We start from the raw sequence: 24,576 nt of genomic DNA, 5'->3' as shown, positions 1-24,576 counted from the left end.
GAATTGAGGTATAGAAGTGGTGTGATGGGCAATGACTTCTGAGGGGGATGGAAAATCTGAAAACAAGTTTTAGTGACGTTCACGGACAGGCGGTTAATGTGGCACCAACGCTCAAGAGAATTAAGATCCTTCTGTAGGTTAAGAATCAGCTGATTAATGTCCTGGTGCGATGATAGCATGGTAGAGTCATCTGCGTATAGTATACTATTGCAATTCTTTAAACAGGATGTTAAATCATTAATGTAGAGTAAGAACAATACAGGGCCAAGAATTGAGCCCTGTGGAACACCCTTGTTAATTAAAGCTATTTTAGATGTATGGTCATTAATAGAGACTATGTGCTCTCGGTCACAGAGAAAGCTCTTCAAGAGCATTAGGGGAGGTCCAGTGATACCATAAGATTCCAATTTGTGAAACAAGATGGAGTGATCAATGGAAGCAAATGCTTTGCTAAAATCTATATAAACTGCTCCTGAGAACATTCCTTTATCAATTGTTAGTCTAACGTAATCTATGAGAGACGCTATTGCAGTATCTGTAGATAGTCCGCGCCGAAAGCCGTGTTGACTATCGGACAATATGTTAAATTTTTCAATATAACTAGACAACCTTACTTCAATTAATTTTTCTAAAATTTTGTCAAAAAAAGGAAGAATTGCAATCGGACGATAATTATTTGGCAAAGCTGGATCGCCTTATGAGGAGTAAGGCCATTATTAAAGTTCCTTGAGCAAAGACATGACGTAGAGCTGCGTTCAGAGTCCGTCGTACGAATCTCATTCTGTCGATTGATTTCCACCCTGTCGTGACCTTCAAGTTCAATCTTGCAACCTAATTCGCCACAGTTGTTCCTTCTCGTTGCGTGCAGTATCGATCACTTTCATTCCGACTTCCGCATAAACCCAAAACACACTCCAACGTGCAGGCATGTCCAGTCGGGAGCGTTCACAGTTTTTGGAACTCCCACGGTCCCTAATTTCGCAATGGAAATGTTTGAGCCAAATGTCGTCACAATGCGCGCGTATTTTCAGTGCTCTGGATACCCGGCCTGAAGGCGACAGTACAATGCGATGATGCTAATACCATCTGCCATGACATTGAGAAGTAGCATCGCCGGTAAGCTAATCACCAAAATTGCATACTAAAAGAATGGAAATCAATACCGCGCTATCTTAGCTTTTCATTTGTCTTCGTTTACAAATGCTGAAGGAAGCAGCGCTACACAAGCAGGAAAGGGGTTACTCGTGTTGGAGTAACCACTGACCAAAGATATTTCATTCGAAGATTATGCAGTGAGTGCAGGTAAACTGTTCCACTGGTATGTTCTAAGGGTAAAGAAGATTTTTATATAGCTTGGTTCTATCAAAAATATGGCGTATTAGAGTGGCTTTGTACACGTGACATTTGGGATGCAACCAAAACTTAGGCATCAGGTGCCAGGCCAGAGTTATAATACAGCATATCTAGGAATGTCAGCCTCGCAACTTGAGGGTGTAGGTGCATGGAGTGGGTCGAAGCTGAGCTCTCTCAGCATATTAGTGACTGATGAAGTTGACCGATAATGAGAATACATCTGGCAGAAAAGAACAGAATTCGCGCTAGTTTAGTAATGCCCTTGGTATTGTAGGGTGCCTTGCTATCGAAGCATACTAGATAACCGGCACACAGACTATATATCGTTAACACTTGCGTCAGTAGTTGGTATTCTCCACAGAAACAAGTATATCACACCCAAGCACATTATGATGCTTCCATATAAATCTCTGTTTTCGGTCTTACTTAAATTATTACATAGTCGTGTGGGACACGACCTCATTGACCAGTATGCAGAAACTCGGCAGAGTACAAAGAAATGTAGTTACAACTGTTACAGAGGCCGCATACGATTCCAATGTGCAGCCATTATTTGAAAAGCTTGGTCTATCACATGTGCAAGAGATATGCAATTGATACCTACGTCTCGCATTAAACAGACAAAGGAGGCAAGGCAGCAATAGCCAGACAAAATTCAGAAAAACTTCCCGTGTAAGTTTCGTCAGGTCACTTGACACGAAAACCTGAATTCTGGAAAGTTTATTCCTGCAGAAGAAATTACGCTGTGCAAACTCTAAAACACTGTATTCTTTCGTTCTCAAATTGATATTTTTCCACAAAAGCTGTTATTTTACAGCTGAATTTCAACGAGCTTAAGAACATTTTTCCTCAATAAAATGCAAACCGTACATAACCAGAATTAGTATGGCATAATTCATGAACTAATATGTCACCGTCATCTAACTTATAATGTATTCTTCTTTCGGGCACAGTGTTTGAAGCAACTGCACTGCAACTTAAATTCCCCTAGATTTCATCATGTTTTGTTTCCATGTATCTTCACCGTCTGAATTTTGCACTAACCATTTCAAGAAGTTTCTGTTTGTAATATTTTCCTTGTGTAAGTTTTGCTGTCAAGTGGCCCCCGTTGTTTTCATGTAGGGGGGAGAGGGCCAGTCAAGCTGCGGTCGCAGCTTTTAGCCTTGTCTCCAACAATCTCTGATGTAAAATAAAGCTTATCTATCTATTGCCTGATTTAATGAGACGGTGAACATTACTTACTTAATAGAGTACAATTAAAAGACGAATAATTAACTAAAACTTGCTTATAACTTTTAATTTCTGATTTTCAGGAACAAGATTTTAAAGCGAAATTGCAGGCCAGCGACATAGAAGGCCAGCCTAGTTGACAACATTTCTGAACCAGCATCGTGCTTCAAGGTACCGAACGCAAAACATACGTTTTCGGTAGCTCGCTAATTTAGCTTTGCCGAATTGCACGTGGCTAATTTGGCGTCCATGGGCGTGGTATCGTCACGGGAATCGCGTCAATACCTTTTGCTTCGTTAAAAACGTAAACTTCGCCTGTATATTAATCAAGCCGCGCCATTTTATCATTCTGCATTGTGGGAAAGCCAACTTGGAGACTATTTTTCTCATGTTCGGTACCTCAAACTACGGTGCCTATTATACAATTTTGCCCTATTATAAAGCCACGCATAAATGTCCCTGTAATGTCAGGGCTTATTTCGGCATGCCTTGCATGGTGATTTGTTATGCACAGGGAGGAGGAGAGACCTGATATCGATAATAAAGTACTCTAACTCCATTTCGTTATAATTATTTTTGCACTTCGGTATTTTCCCGCGCATTCCCTGTGAGTCAAAACATGCACCAAGACTGCCGGATGGTAAGAACCGAACAGAACAGGAAGAAAAGATTGTATCATAGTGGCCTTGCATTCGTTACGTGCCTTTCATCCACTGCTTCGAACCGAGTGCAAGGTGCGGATACTTTGATAAATAATCTATGGGAATGATTATTTCATTTTGTTCTAACTTCCCAACTGTCACCATCCTCATCATCAGCCTGACTACGCCCACTGCAAGACAAATACCCCTCCCATGTCTCCCCAATTAACCCTGCCCTTCGCCAGTTGCGGCCACCGTATTCCCGCAAATTTCTTAATCTCTTTACCCACCTAACTTTCTGCGCACCCTGCTACACTTGCCTTCTCTTGGAATCCACTCCGTTACCCTTAAGGATCAGCGGTTATCTTGCCTTCGCATTACATGCCCTGCCCAAGCCCACTTCTTCCTCGTGATTTCAACTAGGATGTCATTAACCAGCGCCTGTTCTCTTACCCACTCCACCCGCTTCCGATCTCTTAACGTTACACCTATCATTCTTCTTTCCATAGCTCGCTGGTTTGTCCTTAACTTAAGTTGAACCCTCTTTGTTAGCCTCCACGTTTCTGCCCCATAGGTGAGTACCGGTAAGATACAGCTATTGTACACTTTTTTCTTGGGAGATATTGGTAAACTGCCATTCATGATCTGAGAGAACCTGTCATATGCGCTCCGCCCCATTTTTATTCTTCTAGTTATTTCGCTCTCATGATCCGGACCAGCTGTCATTACCTGCCCTAAATAGATATATTCTCTTACTACTTCCCGCACCGCGCCATCAACTGCGAACTGCTGTTCTCTTGATAGACCGTTGAATATTACTTTGGTTTCCTGCATGTTAATTTTTCGCCCCACCACTCTGCTCTGCTTGTCTAATTCATTAATCATGCTTTGCAGTTCATTTCCTGAGTGTCTTAGCAAGGCAATGTCATCAGCGAATCGCACATTACTTAGGTATTCTCTATTAACTCTTCTCCTCAACTGTTCCCATTTCAGGCCCCGGAATACCTCCTGTAAACAGGTACTGAATAGCATAGCCGAGATCGTGTCTCCCTGCCGGACACCTTTCCTTATTAGAATTTTATTGCTCTCTTTAAGAACTATGGTAGCTGTGCAATCGTTATAAATGTCTTCCAATATTTTTACATGACACTCTTCTACACCCTGATTACACAATGCCTGAATGACTCCTGAGGTTTCTGCTGAGCCTAATGCTTTCTCGTAATCAATGAACGGTATATATAGAGGCTGGTTATATTCTGCGCATTTCTCTATGACCTGTATGTACGATTAAATCTATATATTCGTATGTAAACCAGTACGAGGTCATCAAAACTCATGGCCATGAAAAAACTTAAAACGAAAGCAGCTCCAGCAGTTAAAACCCATAAGACAATGCGAACGTTTTAGCTTGTTTCAGCGCAAGCCGCATGACAATGGCTGAGTCTTTCTTACCCGTACTGCCAAAGAAAAATGCGCTTCTAGCTCTGGGATTCACCCTCTGAACAAGTCTCCAACATCATTTATTTTGAATTCTCCCAAGTGTACATCCGCCAACCACCGCTGCGCATTCAAGCCAGTCGTTCTAACACGCCAGACCGTGTTTTCTTCCTTGCCTATCGTTTAGTCCTTTTACACGGACCAGCAACGAAAGTCGCGAGGTCACCACCATCTGCCAATGAACACCTTTATACCTTAAGCTTTTAAAAAACAGTACTATTTTACCGCGGCTGCACCCGCCAAGATGGAGTGGGCACCGGAGTAGCAACAGCAACATGGCCTACAATCCGCCTTTCTGCACGTCGCATGCGTTCCTGGAGTCTTTTCTACTGCGGTGAGCGCATGCTACCGATTCTTCACCGAGCCGTTCAGACTGTGTGGCATCAGCGAACCACCACTCCGGTCCCGATATCCCGATATCAAAAGATAAGTTTTTTAAAAAAACACACTGCAATCTATGCTCTCTACTGACACGAAAACATTTTGGCATACCATTAAGCCGAAGCATGACGACGTAATAACCCTTGTTGATGACGCTGAAAACGTCATCCCGCCTGCCGAATCTGCATCCATCTTTAATGAGGTTTGTACACGCAACTTTTCGAAACACGGCCTTGCCACTCATCCAACTACACATTCTTACGACTTTGCTGCAATGTACCTATTATCCATTGAACCAGTTGGCGTAGAAAAAATAATCACATCACTGAAACTTTCAAATGCTCCTGGCTGAGACCTAATGAATCCAAAGTTTCTGAAAAAAAACTAACTCATTTGTTCCGTTCTACTTTCAAATATTTTTCAGCAATCACTTGACAAAGATTTACTGCCCGCTGAGTGAGAGATTCGGAAGGTGATTCCACTACACAAATAAGGTACGAAACATTGCCCACTTAACTATCGGCCAATTTCTTTACCAGTATACCAAGCAAAATCCTTGAACATAATCTCTTTTCTCAGACTGCTAGCTTTTTAGGACCGAACTTATTTTTCACACAATTTTAGCACGGCTTTCGCAAAACATGCTCATATGAAACCTAACTAATATCGTTCGAGCATAAACTGCCCCTTACTCTTCAGTAGCTGAATATATCTTTAGATTTTTTATAAGCATTCAAGAAGGTGTGTCATAGTTAATAATCTACAATCTGTACCAACTACACCTTGATACCAAAACTCTGTACTGGCTTGAGGTTTCCCTGACTAACCGCTCACAGTTGTCTCAGTTAATGACGTAATCTCGAAGCAATGCAAAATTCAATCGGGTGTACCACAAGGCTCTCTGCTTAGGCCTCTTTTATTTCTCATTTATATTAACGACTTAGCTTCCTGCGGCTCCTCCACATTCATTATTTGCTGATGACTGCAATTTTCACCAAAATAACTTGTGATGACGACGTAACCAGGCTCCAATCAAACCTTAACGCTGTTTCTGCATGCTGTAAATAGTGATTAATGGAATTGAATGTTAACAAGTGTAAATTTATGCGTGTGTGAAGAAATGCTAGCAAACTTCCTGTGTATTCTCTTAATAAGGCACCGTTAGATCTTGTAGCTACTTACAAGTATCTTGGCCTTCACATCACCTATGATGTAACATGGAACATTAACATCGCGCAAACAATATCCAATGCTAACCTATTGCTTTGGTACTTACGACGCAACTTTTCCAAAGGACCTACATCGTTAAAATTACTCCTTCATAAAACTCTAATACGGCCCAAGCTTGAGTACGCCGCGTCAGCTTGGGATCCAGGTCAACAAACCTTACAAAGGCATTGTAAATAGTTCACAATAATTCTACTGAGTTCATTCTATCTAACTACACCAGAACAGCAAGTATCAGTGCGACGAAATCTAACCTTAACTTACCATCCTTGTGGTCACATCGCAAAAATTGTTCGCCTGGGCCTTTTTCACCAATTATTCTATCACACGCAGTTTCGTGCCGAACGTATCTCTACCACCTCAGTACGTGTCGCCAAGACTAGACCACATTCACAAGGTTGGCATCGCTTTCTGCACAACAAAAACTTTTTTCTAGTCATTCGTACCATGCACATCGAATGAGTTGAATCACCTTCCTTCTTCGACGGCCACTATCACCGCTCATCAACTATTGCAGAATTTTATAGCTAACACTGTTTACCTACGATACATTTTGTACAGTATTATTTTTCTCTCTCTCTCTCCAGAACGCCTTAGCTAACAATGTATATGTAGGAGTCATGTTTGTACCTTGTCAGTTTCATTAGAGAGTTTTAGTATTGCGGGCTTTGCGTAATTGCGTGCATAGCGGAATAGCGGGATCAGACTGCGCATGCGCAGAACGCAAACGGGGAAATAGCGTTAGCGTACGCACGCAATTTTCAGAATTTAGCGTTGCGGCAGTTGCGGCTTTTGCGCTTTTAGCGTAGAAACATGGCGGCGTCCTTTCAAGCGACAGCCGCCCGCTTCAGCCGATTCAGCAGCTCTTGCGATTCCGGTCGGCATGTTTACCGGCAACTACTGGTGTTTTTGATTTTCGCTATGACTTACCTTGCTTCGACGATAAAGTTTAAGCTGCAATTCAGCCCTGTTTTTAAGATACGCTCTCGATTCTGGAGCGCGCAAGCCTAATGGAACCTCCAGCTGCACTGCTACCGTCTGCAATGGCCCGAAACGCAGCAGAAACCTAGCAAAAACGTCTGGAACGAGACAAAAATAGATTTGGAGGTTTTTCGCGGTGTTTTATGGACTTGAATTATGTATAGAGAGTTTATATTAAATTTTTCTCAAGCTTTTGAACATTAGACGACATGTGATGGCAAATTTTATTGCTCCAACGGCTTGTAGTTAACATTGCCTTTACTAGATGGCGCCACTATTTTACGTTTTCATTTCATTTTATTTCAGTTTCGGGGTCATTTTGCAGACGAAAATGAATACTGCACTAATAATTCGTTTTAAAAACTTGCAAATATTATACTTTGGCAAGTTAGCGGCAATGTCAACCATTTTAGAAGGACCGTTGGCATCCATGTCAAGCAGATGGCGTTTAGCGTTTCCAAAGCGCTACACTAAAACTCTCTGAGGGGATAAGTTGCTTGCGGCACGCTAACGTAATTTCCCTTAGGTCCGCTATCACGCTAACACTATACTAAAATTCTCTATTAACTCCAGTTTTTTAAATTGATTTCTTTTTTTAACCATTCCCCTCTGTAACGCCGCAGTGCCCCTGAGGGTATAAAAGAAATAAATAAATAAACTGAAGCAACCTTCGAGGTCTTGGAAATGACCAATAAAGCGGTATGCCACAAGCCTGGCGTTTCAAGTAGACTTTTTTTTATCTTATGCGGAGGAAACAAAGCTTATTAAACGCTCTATAGTCTATATATGTTGCCGAGGTGTGTGTCCCATTCGAGGTTATCCGTAATAGTTAGACCTCAAATATTTAGCAGCCGAGTGAATAAATTGGTCACGCATGCGGTAACTGCATCAACGGACTTTGCCTTTTTTGTCAAAGAAACAGTTTTAGTAAAATTACTTTTTATGCCGCTCTCCTTTTACAAGTCCTGAGGTTTACAAAAGATTTTACGCAAGAAAGTTTGTTCAGAAGGGTTGTTCGCAACAGTGTATATGACGCGATCGTCGGCCAAAAATTACACTTTCACGCCATCATCAACATTGTTGGCAGTATTAATGTTATCAATTAAAAATAACAAAGGAGCGAGCACAGACCCCTGTGACACTCCAGAGAGCACATCTGTATAAACATTATAACGCCAGCACGTTCCACAAATTCGGTCCTTCTGCTTAGCTAGGCCTGTAGCCAACTGACCGAATTGCCAGGAGTCTCAGCTTTTCTTATTCTCTCCATAAGAGAAGTATTGTGTGAAGTGGTGATGCATAAACTTGAAAGTGTGAAATGCACACAGTAAGCGGCCCTTGTTGTGTACATTAGCGAATTTTGTTTGTGTCTTGTTTGTGTCTGCGCACCTACCTGTGTGATAATGAACGACCGACTACCCTAACAGCCTGCTCTCTTAAAGTGAAGTGTTCAACACTTTGTCAAATACCTTAAATAGATCACGCAATATTGCTCCAATTTCTTCGCCACTATGCACGGCCGAATAAAATTCATGAAGGACATTTAAAAATTGCGGAATGGCTCAAACTTCTTGCAAAAGCCATGCTGATAAGAGAAGAAAAGCCTTCTATTTCCAGTTGATTCCTTCTGTTACCCGCCAGTATGTGCGTGTTCCAGCATCCCATACAGCCAGTGCATATTAAAGGGACGGATCTATGAATAGTGGCCTTTAATGTTCCTTCCGATTTGAATACTGGAATTATTCCAGTCTGTTGGAACTGAACGTTGATTTAGATATTCATTGCAAATAATTCTTCGGCACAGTATTGGAGCCTCCCAGCTGTCTAGTAAGGCCAACGACTCTGTTCCAGCAAGTGCATATGATGGAATGGAATCCAGGCTTCCTCCGAACTGACGCAATCACGGCCATTTGCATCCGCATCTGAGGCGCCGCTCATGCGCGACTACGCTCGGCTCGCTGGCGTGCACCGAGCACTCAGCCGCAGCCAGCGGAGGAGGAGGAACACACAATGCGGCAGCTCGGCGCGCACTTCCCTCGCATGCCCGGTGTTACGAAGGTCATTCAGCGCAAGCGTGCACGTTCCTCTTTATGCACGCGACTTATCAACAGTTTGTACCGAGCCGAACTAAGGGTTTGTTTGCGTAGTCAACCTTAAAGAACGTGGTGTACTCCAGCTGTGGGGAGGATCCTACACGGCAAGTATGTTTTCGTGGATTGGAGCCAGTGGTTTCCTCTCTTCATTTTTTGTACGAAATGACAATTTAAGCTGAGCCCCTTTCTTACCCGCTTTGACGTGTGCAAGGTGTACTACACTTAGGCTGCAGGCTTCGAAAGGTAACACGTGTAGCAGTTCCTGAGGAAAGCCACACTTAAGCTTGTTTGTCCGAAAGCTTCTTTAGTTTTCCAATACCTAGCAATTAGCGTTAAATCTCGGCATTTTCTGTCCTTCCATTGGTTCCACACGCACAACCATTGAATTCGCAGTGAAAGCCACGGATTCTTCAAATACGTCATGCTATACAACTTTGGAAACCAGACGGGTAAGGCAAGAGTTCATTACAATACTGGAACATTCGCGCCCCAGTGCAATACACCGATCATCGGTACTTTTTTTTTTCTTGGAGGCTCTTTTATTCCTGTCACCGCTGCTTTGAATTTACGCATTGCATGCGTGCTTTTTATAAGCGTTTTACTCACCTTACACAAGTACTGTACAAGGAAAGTGGAATGCTTCCCTGCGCAAAGCCGCATTCCCGAGTTGTGAACAAGGCTTCAGTGTGGTAGCTCAAAATGTCTCGGCTTCGTTTTTCTATACTTTGTGGTGGGCGTCTGCATTTCTGCGTTTTCGTAGAACGTCGTTTTTGTGCTCACGCAGCGTGGATATTTTAATCACAAAGGAGATGTTCAACAAAATGCACCGCTTGTCGACGATGGTGATGCGTTGCCAGCAAAACTGATATTTAAGTTTAGTCAACATTTTAAGTTGGACGCGATATGTGAACACTTGCAAACATAGTGCAGAGATGACAGAACAAATAAAAGCGCGATGGTACTAGTTAGTATAGGCGTCTGCGTGTAATTAATTTCGTAGGAGACCACCTGCAAACATTAAACAATGTAAAGACAAGACAAAGAAACAAACAAACAAAGAAAGAAGAAACAAAACTTCAGGAGAAGAAACAAACGAAGCAAAGAAGGTATTTAGGTAAAGGAGGAGCGAAAGGAACATGGAGGAAGGAAGAAAGAAAGCAAGAAACAAAAACTGTAAATGGTAAAAGAAAGCAATAAAGCAAAGGAAGAGAAGAAATATAGAAACGGAAGTTGTATATTTGAAGATAGAAACGCAGACGAGCTCTGGCTGTCCCAGAATGGTTAATTTCTTCATTCCAGCAATCCGTTCCCAAGTGTAGTGAACAAATATTTAGTCGTCACAATTACAGAAAGTTTACACTGAGGCGAACACATCTTTCTTTTTATTCACGTACCCTAAAGGCCCTTCACGGGCATTACATAGCGGGGTTGAAAAAACCCATAATGTCACTGCCCACCGCGGTGGCTCAGTGGTTACCGCGCTCGGCTACTGACCCGGAAGACGCGGGTTCGATCCCGGCCGCGGCGGCCGAATTTCGATGAAGGCGAAATTCTAGAGGCCCGTGTACTCTGCGATGTCAGTGCACGTTAAAGAACCCCAGGTGGTCGAAATTTCCGAAGCCCTTTACTGCGGCGTCCCTCATAGCCTGAGTCGCTTTGGGACGTTAAGCCCCCATACACCACACCATAATGTCATTGCAGTGTATAACAAAGTGAAATCTGAGATATGAAAATCTGAAAAGCATAAACAAACGCGCTCCAATAAACACGGAACTTAACTGGTTAAAAGAAAGGCTTGAGAACGCACACACACGTGAACCACAATGCAGGAGACAAAATGCAATTGTAAAAACAGTGTATTAGAAATCAGTAAGCATGGAGTAAGCACTTCAGTTTGGTAACAAATGCGTAGTAATTTTTTTCGGAAACGATTTCCGCAGGCAGTTTATTCTAGTGGTAAATGCCAAGGAACAATGGCGAATGCCGCATAAGTTTGGTGTGAGCGATCTTGAGGAAGATGAGGAATAAGTTGAAAAGCAGGGAGTTTAACCGGAAGAATAATCGGTTTGCTACCGTACATAGGGGGAAGAGGGTGAGCGGATAAAAAAATGAAAGAGAAGGGAGAGTAACAGAAAATTTAAGTCACATGGAAAGGCAGCGTTGAGCGATCTTGAGTTGCACTTTAAAGCAGTGGTTTTATCGGGGGGAAATGCGATGTGCTAGTTTGATGTGAGATTTTGTGAACGGCGAAGGATTGTGATCAAGCCTGTGAAAGTAACATATCAGGGTGACAAGTGTTCGCTTTTCAAGTGAGCTTAAATTTAGAGATGATTTAATATTGGTGATGCTGGAGTAGAGAGCGCATTAAGGCGGAAGCCTTTAATGCCTCATCGTTGTGAGCAGGAGTTGTCGACAGAAATGTCACGCTTTTCAATTGGCCGAAATTGTCGTGACGTCACAGTGCGCGAATTTCAAACCGGGCCAATTGTACTTTGGCTAGTAACCATGCAACCAATTAAAGGGATCGTATACTGGTGCTCCGAGTAAGTGGGAGTGAGTTTAGTTAATTGCTTAATTAACCAATTAGTCTAAATAGCCGTTCTAGTGAGACAGGATAAATAAATAAAACCTAGTAGGAAACTGGTCGAGTTCGGGAATCGAACCCCGGTCTTCGGAGTGCGAGACGAGCATGCTATCCACTCCGCCATGCCAGCTCGATGATTTGGAATGAACAAAGGCGCGTCTAGTGAGTACGGTGTCTTCGTTCACTTCCATCTTCCTCCCTTCCAGTTACGGCTAGGTTCAGGCGTCCACCGAGATATGCGAGACAGGTTCATTTCCTTTCCTCAAAAACCAAGCTACCGACGACCAAGGCGCAGAGCCGAACGGGCGATGGCGTTCTGTGGACTCCCTGGCAGCGTTGCAAGACCCTGTCGCGTTCAACTCTCAGATGCGAAGCTTAACATCTCAACCACACATCAGTGACACAAGCAGCAACACCGTGCTTAAGGCTTTCGCCTCACCGCACTTTAGGTCAACAGAGCGCCTCGCTGAATTTTTTTCCTTGTGATAAACCTTGCTGCCTTATTTTGAAGTGATTCCAGTTTCTCAGCAAGATAAGCTTGATACGGGTTCCAGATTATACTGGCGTATTCAAGCTGCGATCTGACTAAAGTTGTGATCGATTATATATATGGTTTATCGCAACGAAGACTCGTCTTTCTTTCCAAAAAGCAAAGTAAACCTGTAACACCAGGTATAAAGCTTCAAGGATGCAAGAGAATAGTGAGACCGAAGTTAGGGTGTGCAAGCTAATATGGGACCCTCATTAAAATAGCAAATCAATAAACTTGAGAACGTGGAAGAGTTAGCTTTAATATTTATATCCTCTGCTTTCCACAAAACACAGTCAGTGACAGCTCTATGCATACAAGCTCAACTTCCCGAACTAGCCACACGCAGAAAAATAACCCACCTAGAGTATATTTAGATGCTCCGTGAAAATAAATTTAATTTAGCCACTACTCTGTATGTCCGTCCACCAGGCAGAATTTTTGCCATTCGTTCGCCATTGTCTATACATATCTAAAATGGGCATCTTCAAGCAGTCGTTCTTCCCGAAAACCACTGTTGAAATTAATAGCCTGAATTGTACGCTTTCCACGATACCAATACTTCCGAGAATTTCTTGAAAAAACTGAAATTGTGCATCTTCTCTGAAACAGCATTTCTTCTGCATCATGTGCCTTCATTCTGTTTAAGGTGTCTCTCTTTTCTATTGTCTTTCCACCCTATAACAGCCGGCAAAGAGCTTACAGTATTGTAAAAAAAAATAATTGTTTATATTTCCTTTCTCAAAGCCTGCTACCTTTGCAGCACAATAGCCTGCGGGTCAAGCTTACTTGTTTTGTTCAAAAATAAATACGGCATTTGTTAAATGGGCGGATGAGGTTAAGAAGTTTGCGCGGATACGGTTGCTGCAACTGGAAAAGGACAGGGCTAATTGGAGAGACATGAGAGAGGCCGTTGCCCTGCAGTGGGCGTCGAAAGGCTGACCATGATGATGATGATGATATAAAGTAAGAGAATATGGTTCCTTTAGGCCTTCTCACAATGATGAACATGCTACTGCTCGTTTAGGAAGATAAATATATTGCCCTTCGATCATTAATAGAATACTATTTGCAGAGTACAGTGATGAACAAAAAAAAAATGCCATCTCACGTATCGCCGAGAGCAGGTGTGAGTATAAAATCTTTTGCAGTACCAGCATAGCACTGCCTATAGGGGTGGTTGTAGATTACACTAGTCGCATTCTTGAGATCAGCCACGTGTAGGTCATGGCACACCACACCCCACTACGAAGCACTTCAACCGCCAACATCGCTGAAGCACAGAACGCACCAAACGCGCACGCGATCATGAGTCACTGACATAAGGCCTGAAACGTAACACCATTCACAGCGCCGTTCGGGCAAGATAGAGCGCGCCCATGTAACACGCATTCACCACTGCCTTAACTTTTTTTTTCTATGCCCGCCCAGTGTCTTTCCGTTGTTAGCACAAGTGTGGGACGCACACAAACGCGGTCTGTGATTTTACTCACTCCTATGCCTACGCGAGCCACGGCTGGTGAGGGATGAGGAAGATTAGATTTCTCCAGCGAAGGACGGAAAAATGGATAAGGCTGAGCCCTTTAAATCGAGCGGCGGCTTACGCCACCTTGACGTGACTCGAAAAATTTTACCATTGTCTTGATTTTATCGACCACACAGATAAGCTTTGCTTCGTTAGTTCGGCTTGTTTAAAACCTATTTTTTCTTCAGCTATCCTTAAACCCCAATGCTTTGAATAAATCAGCCCCGCTGCCTTCAACTGTAGGGTGAAGCTCTTTACAGAAAAGTATCAAATGTTCACCCCTTTCCTCCTCCTCTCCGCATTCACCGCATAACGTGTCTATTTCGTGGTACTTCAGTCGGTATGTCTTAGTCTTGCACTGATTCTAAGATAGTAAGGCGGGCCATCGCTACTTTATGCCTCTCCAACGCGCTCAAAAAGTCCTGTACACATTGTACCGAGTCTAGTTTTCTTAATCAGTGCAACAGGCTAAGGGAAGCAAATTGCCCTCCTCATATTTTGGTTTCTGCCGCTCAGAAGTTGCTGAAGCATACAATTTATCAGTTCGGAAAGGCTGAACCTAGCGAGGCTATTCCAAAGAATGAAAACAGAAACAAACAAAAAGTGACAGTTATTCCATACTGCCACACCCTTTCCCACAACCTCTAGAGGATAATGAGCCATGCAGAAGTACAGTTGGTGTTCTCCGCTCCCGACAAGTTATCAAACCTTTGTAATCGCGAAAACCGACGGGGAGCGTCCGACGGGGAGCGGAACGAGATGCTAACGCCCATGCTTTATTCTAGCCTGCTGACCATCGACGACGGAATGGTTACCGCAGCTGCCTGGCGACCCTTCTAGGAAAACCAGCACAAAAGCTGCCGGTGTGCGTCACCAGAAGCAAGACAGCGGGCGTCATCTATCTTATCATCACGTGGTGCCACAGATATCAAGGAGGGCGGCAACGGACAGAAGCTACTTAAACGGCCACGGATCTTCGACAGATCGCAGTCCGACGGGGAGCGGAACGAGATGCTAACGTCTATGCTTTATTCTAGGTAAGCGGTTTTTACAACCACTCAATTGCTTGAATTCTGTTCACCTCGTCGGACTGCGATCAGCGTACTTTGGCGTACTCTTTTTTCCCCCCTCATCATGTCTCCTAATTCTACTGGTTTTTGTGGTGTTTGTTCAAAACTAGTGCCTGATGATAACGGTCTGAAGTGTAGTGAATGTAAGAGCTCTTATCACTCTGGGAAATGCTCTGGGATTGCAAAGAAATCCTTGAAAACACTGAACAGATCAATCTGGGTGTGCCGGACATGCATGTCGTTGAGGTCTGCACATCAGAAGGATACAGAAAATTCTGATACAGACAGTGAAGATGAAGAAAAGCAACCGACTATGAATGAGCTCATGAAGGCTATCCGTTCGCTAGATGAGAAACTATCCAAGGTTAGTTCTAGAGTTGACAAGCTAGACAAAGCTATACAAACACAGAGCTCGAAGAGTGATTCAGTGCTTGAACACATTGAGAAGCAAGGGCAGGTAATTACGGGCATTGAGACTTCGATGGAACTGCTTGCCTCCAAATATGAAGAAATGAAGGTGTCTGTGGCTTCGTATTCAGCTGAGGTTTCTGCCTTAAAGGAGAAATCAGAGGAGTTGGCGGGATCTCTTGCGGGGCAGGCGGACACGCTGAGTTATCTTAGCACAGCCTTGAATAACCTGGAAGCCTACTCAAGGCGCAACAACATAGAAATTCATGGTCTCAAGCTAGAGCAAGATGAGGACCTTGACGTTGTACTGAAGTCACTGGCAGGTAGGATGGAGATTCCAGAGACTACGCTTCAGTCCATAGAGGTTGCGCATCGACTACCTGCCCAAAAGGGAAAGATACCAGCTGTGCTAGTGAAATTCCATTCACATACTGCTCAGGAACAGTGGATAAAGAAACGCTACGCACTTAACACTTTCCTGTCCGCGGGGAAAATGGTGGTTTTCAGGTCATATCATTAATATTTTTTTTTCTTTAACAAAACTTGCTTGGTACAGGAGTGTATGGTACCGAATTGTAGAGGAGGAAATTCTCTTCACATTGTTATTAGTCACAGTAAACATGTTTATTGAGTAAGAGATGAAAAAAAAATTATCAGAAAGAAAATTGTAGTTACAAAGAAAAAACACACAAAAACATCAAAGTTTCGTCACAAAAATAAAACATAAAAAAATTCAAAATATACATTTTTTACAACAGGGATAGATGCAACATTGGAGGAAATTTTAGTTTGCTGCGAACAGTATTAGCTGGGCTAGAAAAGGAAACAGTAGTCCTAGTGACTAGCGTGCCACCGCGCGAAACAGTTCCTTGTTGTCGTGAAGCAGAGGTTGGCCGCACATGTCTCACAGAAAACATTTTTTTTTGTTCCACCTTTTTTTCTTCGTAGCACAATTTGCAGTTCCGGCACTTTGCATTTTCTGCGGCTTGTGCTGCAGCCCCTGAGGTGATTCACGAGGCGGAAACAGAGGGCGAACATTGGGGTCCTCAGGATGTGGCTCATCAAATCCGAGGAGTTGCTCGATCAATTCAAGTCTGAACGCGAACTGATCAAATCTTGATGTCCTCGACAATTCTGGCGCTTCGGGATGCTCCTGGCGATGCGCGTCAAAAAGTATGAAGCTGTTGACGACCGCGCCGCCGAGCGCCGTGCGACACTTCGGCGCGCAACGCCGAGGTCGACCCCTGGCTGTCTTCGAGCCGAAAACACGACTCTCTGTGCTGCCGGCGGCAAGTAATCCCGCCCGAAAGACGTTGACACCCTGCAGATAAGAGTTATGACCTTCAGAACACTATGATCTTTTCCGATAAGCGCGCAGCAAAAGCGGAACATTTCGGGGGAGAAAGCGAAACTTACCGAGGCATGGCTGTTGACGTTCCGGGTCGGTCTGACGCAGTTTCGCTGTCGGTGCTGAAGTCTGAAGAGCCTAAGTCGCCTTCTGAACCCTCACTGCTGCTGTTCTCGTTCAAAAACGAACTCTCAGGAGCATCAATTTCTGTGGAAACGCGCGGGTTCGGCGCAGCAGCAGCGCGCGACGTAGACGCCATGGTGGAAACAAGGAGCGCCGGTCAGCTGACTCCGGAGGGGCTTCAAAAATCACCGCTTGGCGAAAAAAGTCAAACCAAAAGCGAAACTGAAAGAAGAGTCCCTTTATTTCACACTGGATGAAGCTAGTTGTCGAGGAACGCTTTAAAAAGCGGGAAAATACGAACTTGAAACCATCGATAGCGGGCTATCGATGGGAATAGGCGCGGACAGGAAAGAGTTAAGGAAGAAGATGTTTACATTAATGAGAACCTACCTGCCCAGACAAAGAAGTTGTTGTGGCAAACTAAACAGGAAGCAAAGAAGAAGTCGTACAAGTTTGTATGGCTGAAAAATGGCAAAATATTTGTGAGGAAGATCGAGGGCTCTGGAGCTATAAGAATTGAGAGCATATGTGACTTCGATAAGCTTGAGTAACCATGAGTGAGGACTTCGGCTCATTTACAGACTGGAATACACACAGAAGTAGTTTGTTTAACTCCCAAGTCAATTCTGCACTAGATCTTATCCATATCAACATAAGGAGCATCAAGAAGCACTGGAATTGATGAAATATCTACTTGTCTGATTTCCTTGGGTACCTTGATATTGTACTTTTGACTGAAACTAATGTTAACGACTATGAGTCTGATACGTTTATTCTTCCAGGATTTCAATGTTTCTCTTGTTGCCGTGACTCTGGTAGGGGTGGTGGCGTATTAGGATTTGTTAAAGAATGCTGGCACATTAAAAGAGTAGCTTGCGCTTTCACTGCGGCGGAAGTAGTAGCTCTTTCGCTCAGTTGCAAAGACGAGACATTTATTGTGCTAGCAGTTTATCGCCCTCCGAACTCAATAATCGAAGTATTTTTTTCTGAACTTGCGGAATTTTTAACTCACCACAATCGAATTAATGTAATAATAGCTGGAGACATTAATATTGACATTTCCGAGATAAAGAAACCCGGTGTTGAGTGCTATTTAGATTTACTAGCTTCATATGGAATAGAAAATATGATTTCTAGTTTTACCAGGGAAGAGGTCATGGGCACGAGACTTACTCAGTCGTGCATCGACCATATAGCAGTCAGACTCCCGAATAATGTCGCTAACGCTGCAGTAATGCGAAGAAAGGTGGCGGATCATTATTTCACAGCGCTATGTGTTCTGGCGCAAGAAAGGGAAACGCCTGGTCAAACCGTTAGAACGATAAAAATAATTGATAACAAGTGCTTGGACGAGCACGTTCAAACTTTTGATTGGAGGTCTCTGCTAAGTCAAACTCATATTGATGCTTATAACTCGTTAGTAGCTAAGTTTGATGAGCTATATGCCAGTTCCACGAAGGAGGTTAAAATCAAGTTAAGAAATCCAGAGAAGAAATGGATAACGAATGATATACTTAAACTTTCTCATGAGAAGGACGAACTATGGAATGACTATAAACAAGATGTCGAGAATCTTGCCTTGAAAGAGCAGTATAGGGCACATCGTAATAAGCTTACTGCTATGCTGAGGCAAGCAAAGAAGCAATATTTTTCTGCTGAGTTTTCTAGGTGTAGCAGCAATACGAGGAAAACTTGGAGTCTATTAAATGAAGTATTAGGTAGACAGAAGAAATCTAATTTGGATGAGAAGTTGCATTGCACTTTTCTAAAAGCAGATCCTTCGACCATTGCAAATTCTTTTAATGATGCGTTTGTATCATCCATTAGGGAACTTAAAAAACAAACTGTCGTTTCTACCATTCAGTACCAAGGCAAGAAAACAATTAATTCTGCTGCTTTTCCTCCTGTTGATCAAGATGAGTTGTGGAACCTTATTAGGACGCTACCAGACAGCAAACCACCAGGCTACGTTAAGATTAGACTGCGTGATTTGCGAAACAATTACTCCAAACTTAAAGATGTACTTTTACATATACTTAATGGGTGTTTCAAGACAGGAGAAATACCATCAGGTCTGAAGATCTCATTACTACGACCCATCTACAAGTCGGGAAAAAAGACAGATCAAACAAATTACAGACCAATTGCCACACTACCAGTCATTAGCATCCTGATGGAAAAAATTGTGCACCAAAATATGACATGTTTTTGTGACAAGTATTCTTGTTTGAGTACTACACAGTATGGTTTCCGTCGTAATATTGGTGCGGTTGAGCTTCTAGAAGATTGCTGTAATTTTATCAATGGTAACCTGGATGTTGATCAATGTGTTTTTGGATTGTTTTTGGATTTATCGAAAGCATTCGATACCGTGGAGCACTCTGTTTTGTTAAGTAAGTTGGAAAGTATTGGATTCCGTGGTCCATACCAACAATATTTTGCAAGTTATTTGTCACAGCGTAAGCAAGTAGTGAAAATTAAAGAATCATTTAGTGCTTTTTCTGATATTCAGTACGGCGTTCCACAAGGTTCTGTTTTGGGACCCTTTTTGTTTAATATTTATGTAAATGATATGGTTAACCTTACATTAAATGCAAAATTATTTCAGTATGCTGATGATACAGCTTTAGTGATATCCCATGAATCTAGCCCACTCGCACTGAAATTACTTCAGTACGATATCAATAAAATAGTAGACTGGCTATCTGGAAATCAAATATACATCAACATAAACAAAACTGTGTTAATATGTTTCAGAAATGCGCACAAGAATGTTGATCTTACCCAGTCGGTTCTACTGCATGGTAGCAACTGTGCCAATTGCGAATGTTCGCCACTACCCTACTCGAGCAGTGTTAAATATCTTGGCCTATATCTTGATTCCAACATGTGTTGGTCTTCCCAAATTGACTATTTATTAAAACGACTCCGTGCTCTTTCTGTCCAGCTTTATCGTATAAAATACACTACACCTATAAACTTGCGTCAGACTGTGTATAGATCTTTAGGAGAATCTATCCTTAGATACGGCGTTTCAGTGTATGGTTCTTGTGCACCTTGTAAGATTAAGAAGGTAGATAGTTTCCTGTGCAGAATCTCCACTAATTTATTGTATGGCACTGCTCACGAGAAGTCCGACTATAACACCAGAATGGTTAAAGCAGGAGTTATTCCTCTGCATGACTTGTACTTACAGGTGGTAGTTCTGAGAAATTACTTTTCAGCACAGTTTAAACAGCCAGATAAAAAACCAGAGTCACTTAGGCATATAGCGCGTTATAAAGTTCCCAGGGTTTACACACATTATGGTAAAAGGACACGACAGTTCTATATACCCTACCATTTTAATAAACTACCTGCTCAGATGTTTGATTGTGATTCGTTGACGGCTGTGAAATCTGGACTGCAAGCGTGGTTTGAAAGTTTCAAACAAAGGAAATACTGATTTGCTTTGTAATTTCTATCTTGTTTTTAAATTTGTGTTCCATTTATTAACTGCAGATTTTCTTTGCTTTACATAATTCTCAATCGCTAAATTTGTTGACTGAACTGTATGTAATATTTCGACTTTGTGTTATTGCTTTTTTTTCTTCTTTCTTCTTCTTCTTTTTATTTATGGATTGTAAAGTGTGCACTTTCAGCGTTTTGTATTCACCGCATGCTGTTGTGACTGCCGTGGCCCGCCCACAAGCGCTTGCGCTTCGGCGGGCACACGCTATGTACTGTGTGTATATATCTTGCAATAAAATTCCTGTATGTATGTATGTACCCTCGTCCTAAAAAAGCCATAAAATGTAAAAAGAAGCATGAGAAGCAATATGTCACTTGTGAAAAGAATGCAATCTATTCTATTCCGTTGAAATGCGGTCGGAGCTACATAGGCCAGACAGGCAGATGCCTCAAAGATAGGCTGCGAGAACACAACAATGATGTCAGGAATGGTGTCAAGGGGCATCTTGCTGGCCACATCAACGCAAAAGAAAAAGAAGGAAAAACAAAGAAGTTTGGTTAGGTTTGGTTTGGTTTGGTTTATGGGGTTTAACGTCCCAAAGCGACTAAGGCTATGAGAGACGCCGTAGTGGAGGGCTCCGGAAATTTCGACCACCTGGGGTTCTTTAACGTGCACTGACATCGCACAGTACACGGGCCTCGAATTTCTCCTCCAAAGAGATTCAACCGCCGCAGCCGGGATCGAACCCGCGTCTTTCGGGCCAGCAGCCGAGCACCATAGCCACTGAGCCACCGCGGCGGCGAAAAACAAAGAAGTGTCCTGGCTGTTATCCGGATTTCAAAGCTCTGTTGTCATTGATTTCCACAAAGATCAGCTTACTAGGAAAATCATAGAGGCGTTCAATGTACATTTGCAAAAGGAAGATGCGTCTTTACTTTTGTGGGTCTTTACAGGGTGAAAAGAGAGGATTTCTTGAAGTGTTTTTCACTGTAAAGACCCACAAGCCTGGATTCCCGCTGCGCACCATCGTGTCAGAACAAGGAACTTGGCAACGTCTCGTTAGCCGCTACCTCCAGACAAACCTTGGCACCCTGGTAACCGATGACCCTTTCCTTGTGCGCAGTTCATCGGACGTTATTAAGCATTTAGAAGCTTTGCCCGCCCAGAAGTACACCGCGTTCTCCACTGACATAGAGGAACTGTACTATTCGGTTCCTCACCAAGGACTCCTAAGAGCGGTCAGGGATAAAACCCTGTCTACAAGAGAAGTTCCCTTCCAAAATGCCGCTGGAATAAGCACTGATAATTTCATTACGCTATTGGAATTCTACTTGAAATCCACCGCAATTTCCTACGAGGGAAAGTTCTACGTCCAGAAGAAAGGAATCTGCATCGGCTCTTCTGTTGCACCCGTCCTTTGCGACATCTTCCTTTCAGTGGTAGGAGCGGACATCAGCAGAAATATCAGTGACCCTCGTGTAGTTTCCATACACAGGTATGTCGACGATTTCTTGGTCATTCTGAAGGACATTCGGGAACAGGATCTAGACGCTGCCGTCACGAGGACTGTGTCCGTTTTTTCAAGCCACGGCCAGGGACTCACGTTTACCAAGGAGGTCCCTACGGACAGCCAACTCCAGTTTTTAGATATCAAGTTAATGTTTCCGGACAAAGGTCTTTGCTGGCTGTACAACCCGCGTTCTAAGAAAGGCTTGCTACCATTTGACAGCGCTCATTCAAAGCTTGTGAAACGCGCGATTGTTTCTAACTCCTTGCAATCTGCCTTAAACAAATCTTGCCCCCACATGTTGTCCACAAGCTTTCGCACTCAAGTTGAAAGGCTAAAACAGGCAGGTTATCCGCCTTGTCTAATTTCGGCTGTGTGCGAAATGTTTTTGCAGAAACTCAAGCAACTCACTTGCATCAGGGAGCCGGTATCGCATTCATCAGTAACAGTAATACCGTATATTCACAAGGTGTCGCATAACATTAAGAAAATAGCGAGCAGACATAATGTTCAAGTTGTATTCTCCGCGCCTTGTAAGCTTTCAAGACTTTGTGCCATGACCAACAGAGAAAAGCGGCCGGCTTGCACCATAAAACAACAAAAAAAGTTCACGCAATGCAGGACACAAGTGGTTTATGAGATACCGCTTAGCTGTGGCCTCGTTTACATCGGGCAAACAGGTCGTTGTTTTAATGAGCGTGCAAGTGAGCATTCCCGAAACTTGCGCAACACCGAAAGAAGCTTCCTAGTGTACCACTGCAAGAGCTGTTCTAACTGCCGTCCCGAATTCGAGAAAACTAGATTTTTAAAGATTGGGAAAGATAAAACTGAGAGAGAAATTGTTGAGGCATATTTCATCGAAAAAGCTGGCAACAAATGCATTAGCAGGCCTTCCATTCTGCTTAGCAGCGCCGAGACGTCTTTTATAGAAGGTTTTTTGTAGTTCGCAGATTTTCCTTGGTTTTGTGCTCTTATTTCGTCCTTTCTTTCGGTGTTTTACAATTTTTAGATTCTTAGACGCTAAGACGACTGTTCTTCAGGAATGATCTTCAGTTTTTATCACTTGACGCTAGGTGCTGTATCTTCAGACTTCATCCCTCCTTATTGTTATTGTTGGTCATGTTTTTCCGCGTTATTGTTGGTCATGTTTTTTTCGGGTTATTGTTGGTCATCCTTTTTCACGTGGTTTTATATCATAGTCGTTCGATTTTTTGCTCTTTTTCGCCTTCATCACGCGCTTCATAATTCGTTAGTGTGGACTTGTCATGCCCCAGTGCCTTGTTTCTTTTTTATTTTTTGCCTTGGTTGATGTGTTTCTGCTGGCCAGAAAATAAGTTGGCTTCTCAAGCTCTGTTTAGATTATATTCTGTAATGATCAGCGTTACTTTATTGCCAGTGGTCGCATGAATTGCCGTTTTATATGTACAACGTTTTACGCTTTCGTTGATATGGCTTGGTTGTGGTATAAAAGGCAGGCTTGGTGCAATAAACCCCAGTTGCAAGTTGGCGTCAGTCCTGTGTTTTGTGTGCCTTTTGTGTCCCCGTTTCTTGCGCCATACCAGTTTTTATTTCAATGATTACAGATTCGAAATGTTAGGACCAACGTTTATGCGCAGCATATAATTACTGCGAGAAAGTCCGATTTCAGACCCTATGGCTTTATAACAAAAGAAGGATGACGTCTGCCACCATCTTGCTTGGACTCCTTGGGCATCTTGGTTGGTTGGTTGGTTGGTTGGTTGGTTGGTTTATGGAGTTTAACGTCCCAAAGCGACTCAGGCTATGAGAGACGTCGTAGTGAAGGGCTCCGGATATTTCGACCACTTGGGGTTCTTTAACTTGCACTGACATCGCACACTACACGGGCCTCTAGAATTTCGCCTCCATCGAAATTCGACCGCCGCGGCCGGGATCGAACCCGCGTCTTTCGGGTCAGCAGCCGAGCACCATAGGCCACCACGGCGGCATTGGGACGTCTAAGCTGTGCTACTAATGCAAGAAATATTATGTCGTTATCAGACCAACACCGTTTAGAAGTAGATATTTCTGTTGTGGAAGTGTCGTAGATCGCTACACGTAACTCATCAATATAACCCAGTAGCTTATGTAGCCACTGTCTTATAGCCACTGCTTTTGGTTTTAAGCACCTTCATTAAGGAGGGAAGAAAGGAATCTTGGCACTCACAATGCTTGTGCACACGTCTGGGTCGTTGGCGTTGTTCTGGATAAGCTTCGAAGTGAAGTTCAATACCAGTCCAATGCTTGTTACGATGAGTCTAGGCACAATCTGCGCCGCGGACACCATCTCGCTGCCGCAGTTAGCTTTTCGGACCGGAAGACGCTACCCGCTTCTTCCAGCTCGTACTGATGCACGAAGTCGCACGAGCTACGAAGCAAGCAAAGTGTCCTTGTTCGCGAGAGGCTCCACTGCGTTAGCGAAGCACGTGGAGCTGTTTATACTGCGCGTTGCTTGGCTGCTCTCCGATCTCTCACACCGTCTAGGATCCTCTGCCACCAGTGTCAGAAGTGTGTACTTGAGATGCAGGAGCCAGCGTTCGAAAAAAAAACTCAAGTACGCAGAGTAATCAGCAGCAAAGCCGGACTGCGAATTGGAAGTGGATGAGTTCA

The 24,576-nt window shown here is 43.3% G+C and overlaps 1 protein-coding gene across 1 annotated transcript in view; it reads right to left on the bottom strand.

Moving 5' to 3' along the window:
• LOC149345173 (lipase member J-like) overlaps positions 1 to 24,294 on the bottom strand; it is a 99,596-nt gene extending 75,302 nt beyond the window's left edge. The window contains exon 1 of the mRNA XM_089546483.1: positions 24,134 to 24,294. Coding sequence (XP_089402609.1) covers positions 24,134 to 24,253 — 120 coding nt within the window. The 5' untranslated portion in view covers positions 24,254 to 24,294. The remainder of the gene's footprint in view (positions 1 to 24,133) is intronic.
• Positions 24,295 to 24,576: the final 282 nt, after the last annotated feature.

The sequence above is a fragment of the Amblyomma mixtum genome, chromosome 5 (genome assembly GCF_055824585.1).
Source record: "Amblyomma mixtum isolate Tamu chromosome 5, ASM5582458v1, whole genome shotgun sequence".
NCBI classification, from domain to species: Eukaryota; Metazoa; Arthropoda; class Arachnida; order Ixodida; family Ixodidae; genus Amblyomma; species Amblyomma mixtum.
This window is presented reverse-complemented; position numbering and strand designations above follow the sequence as displayed.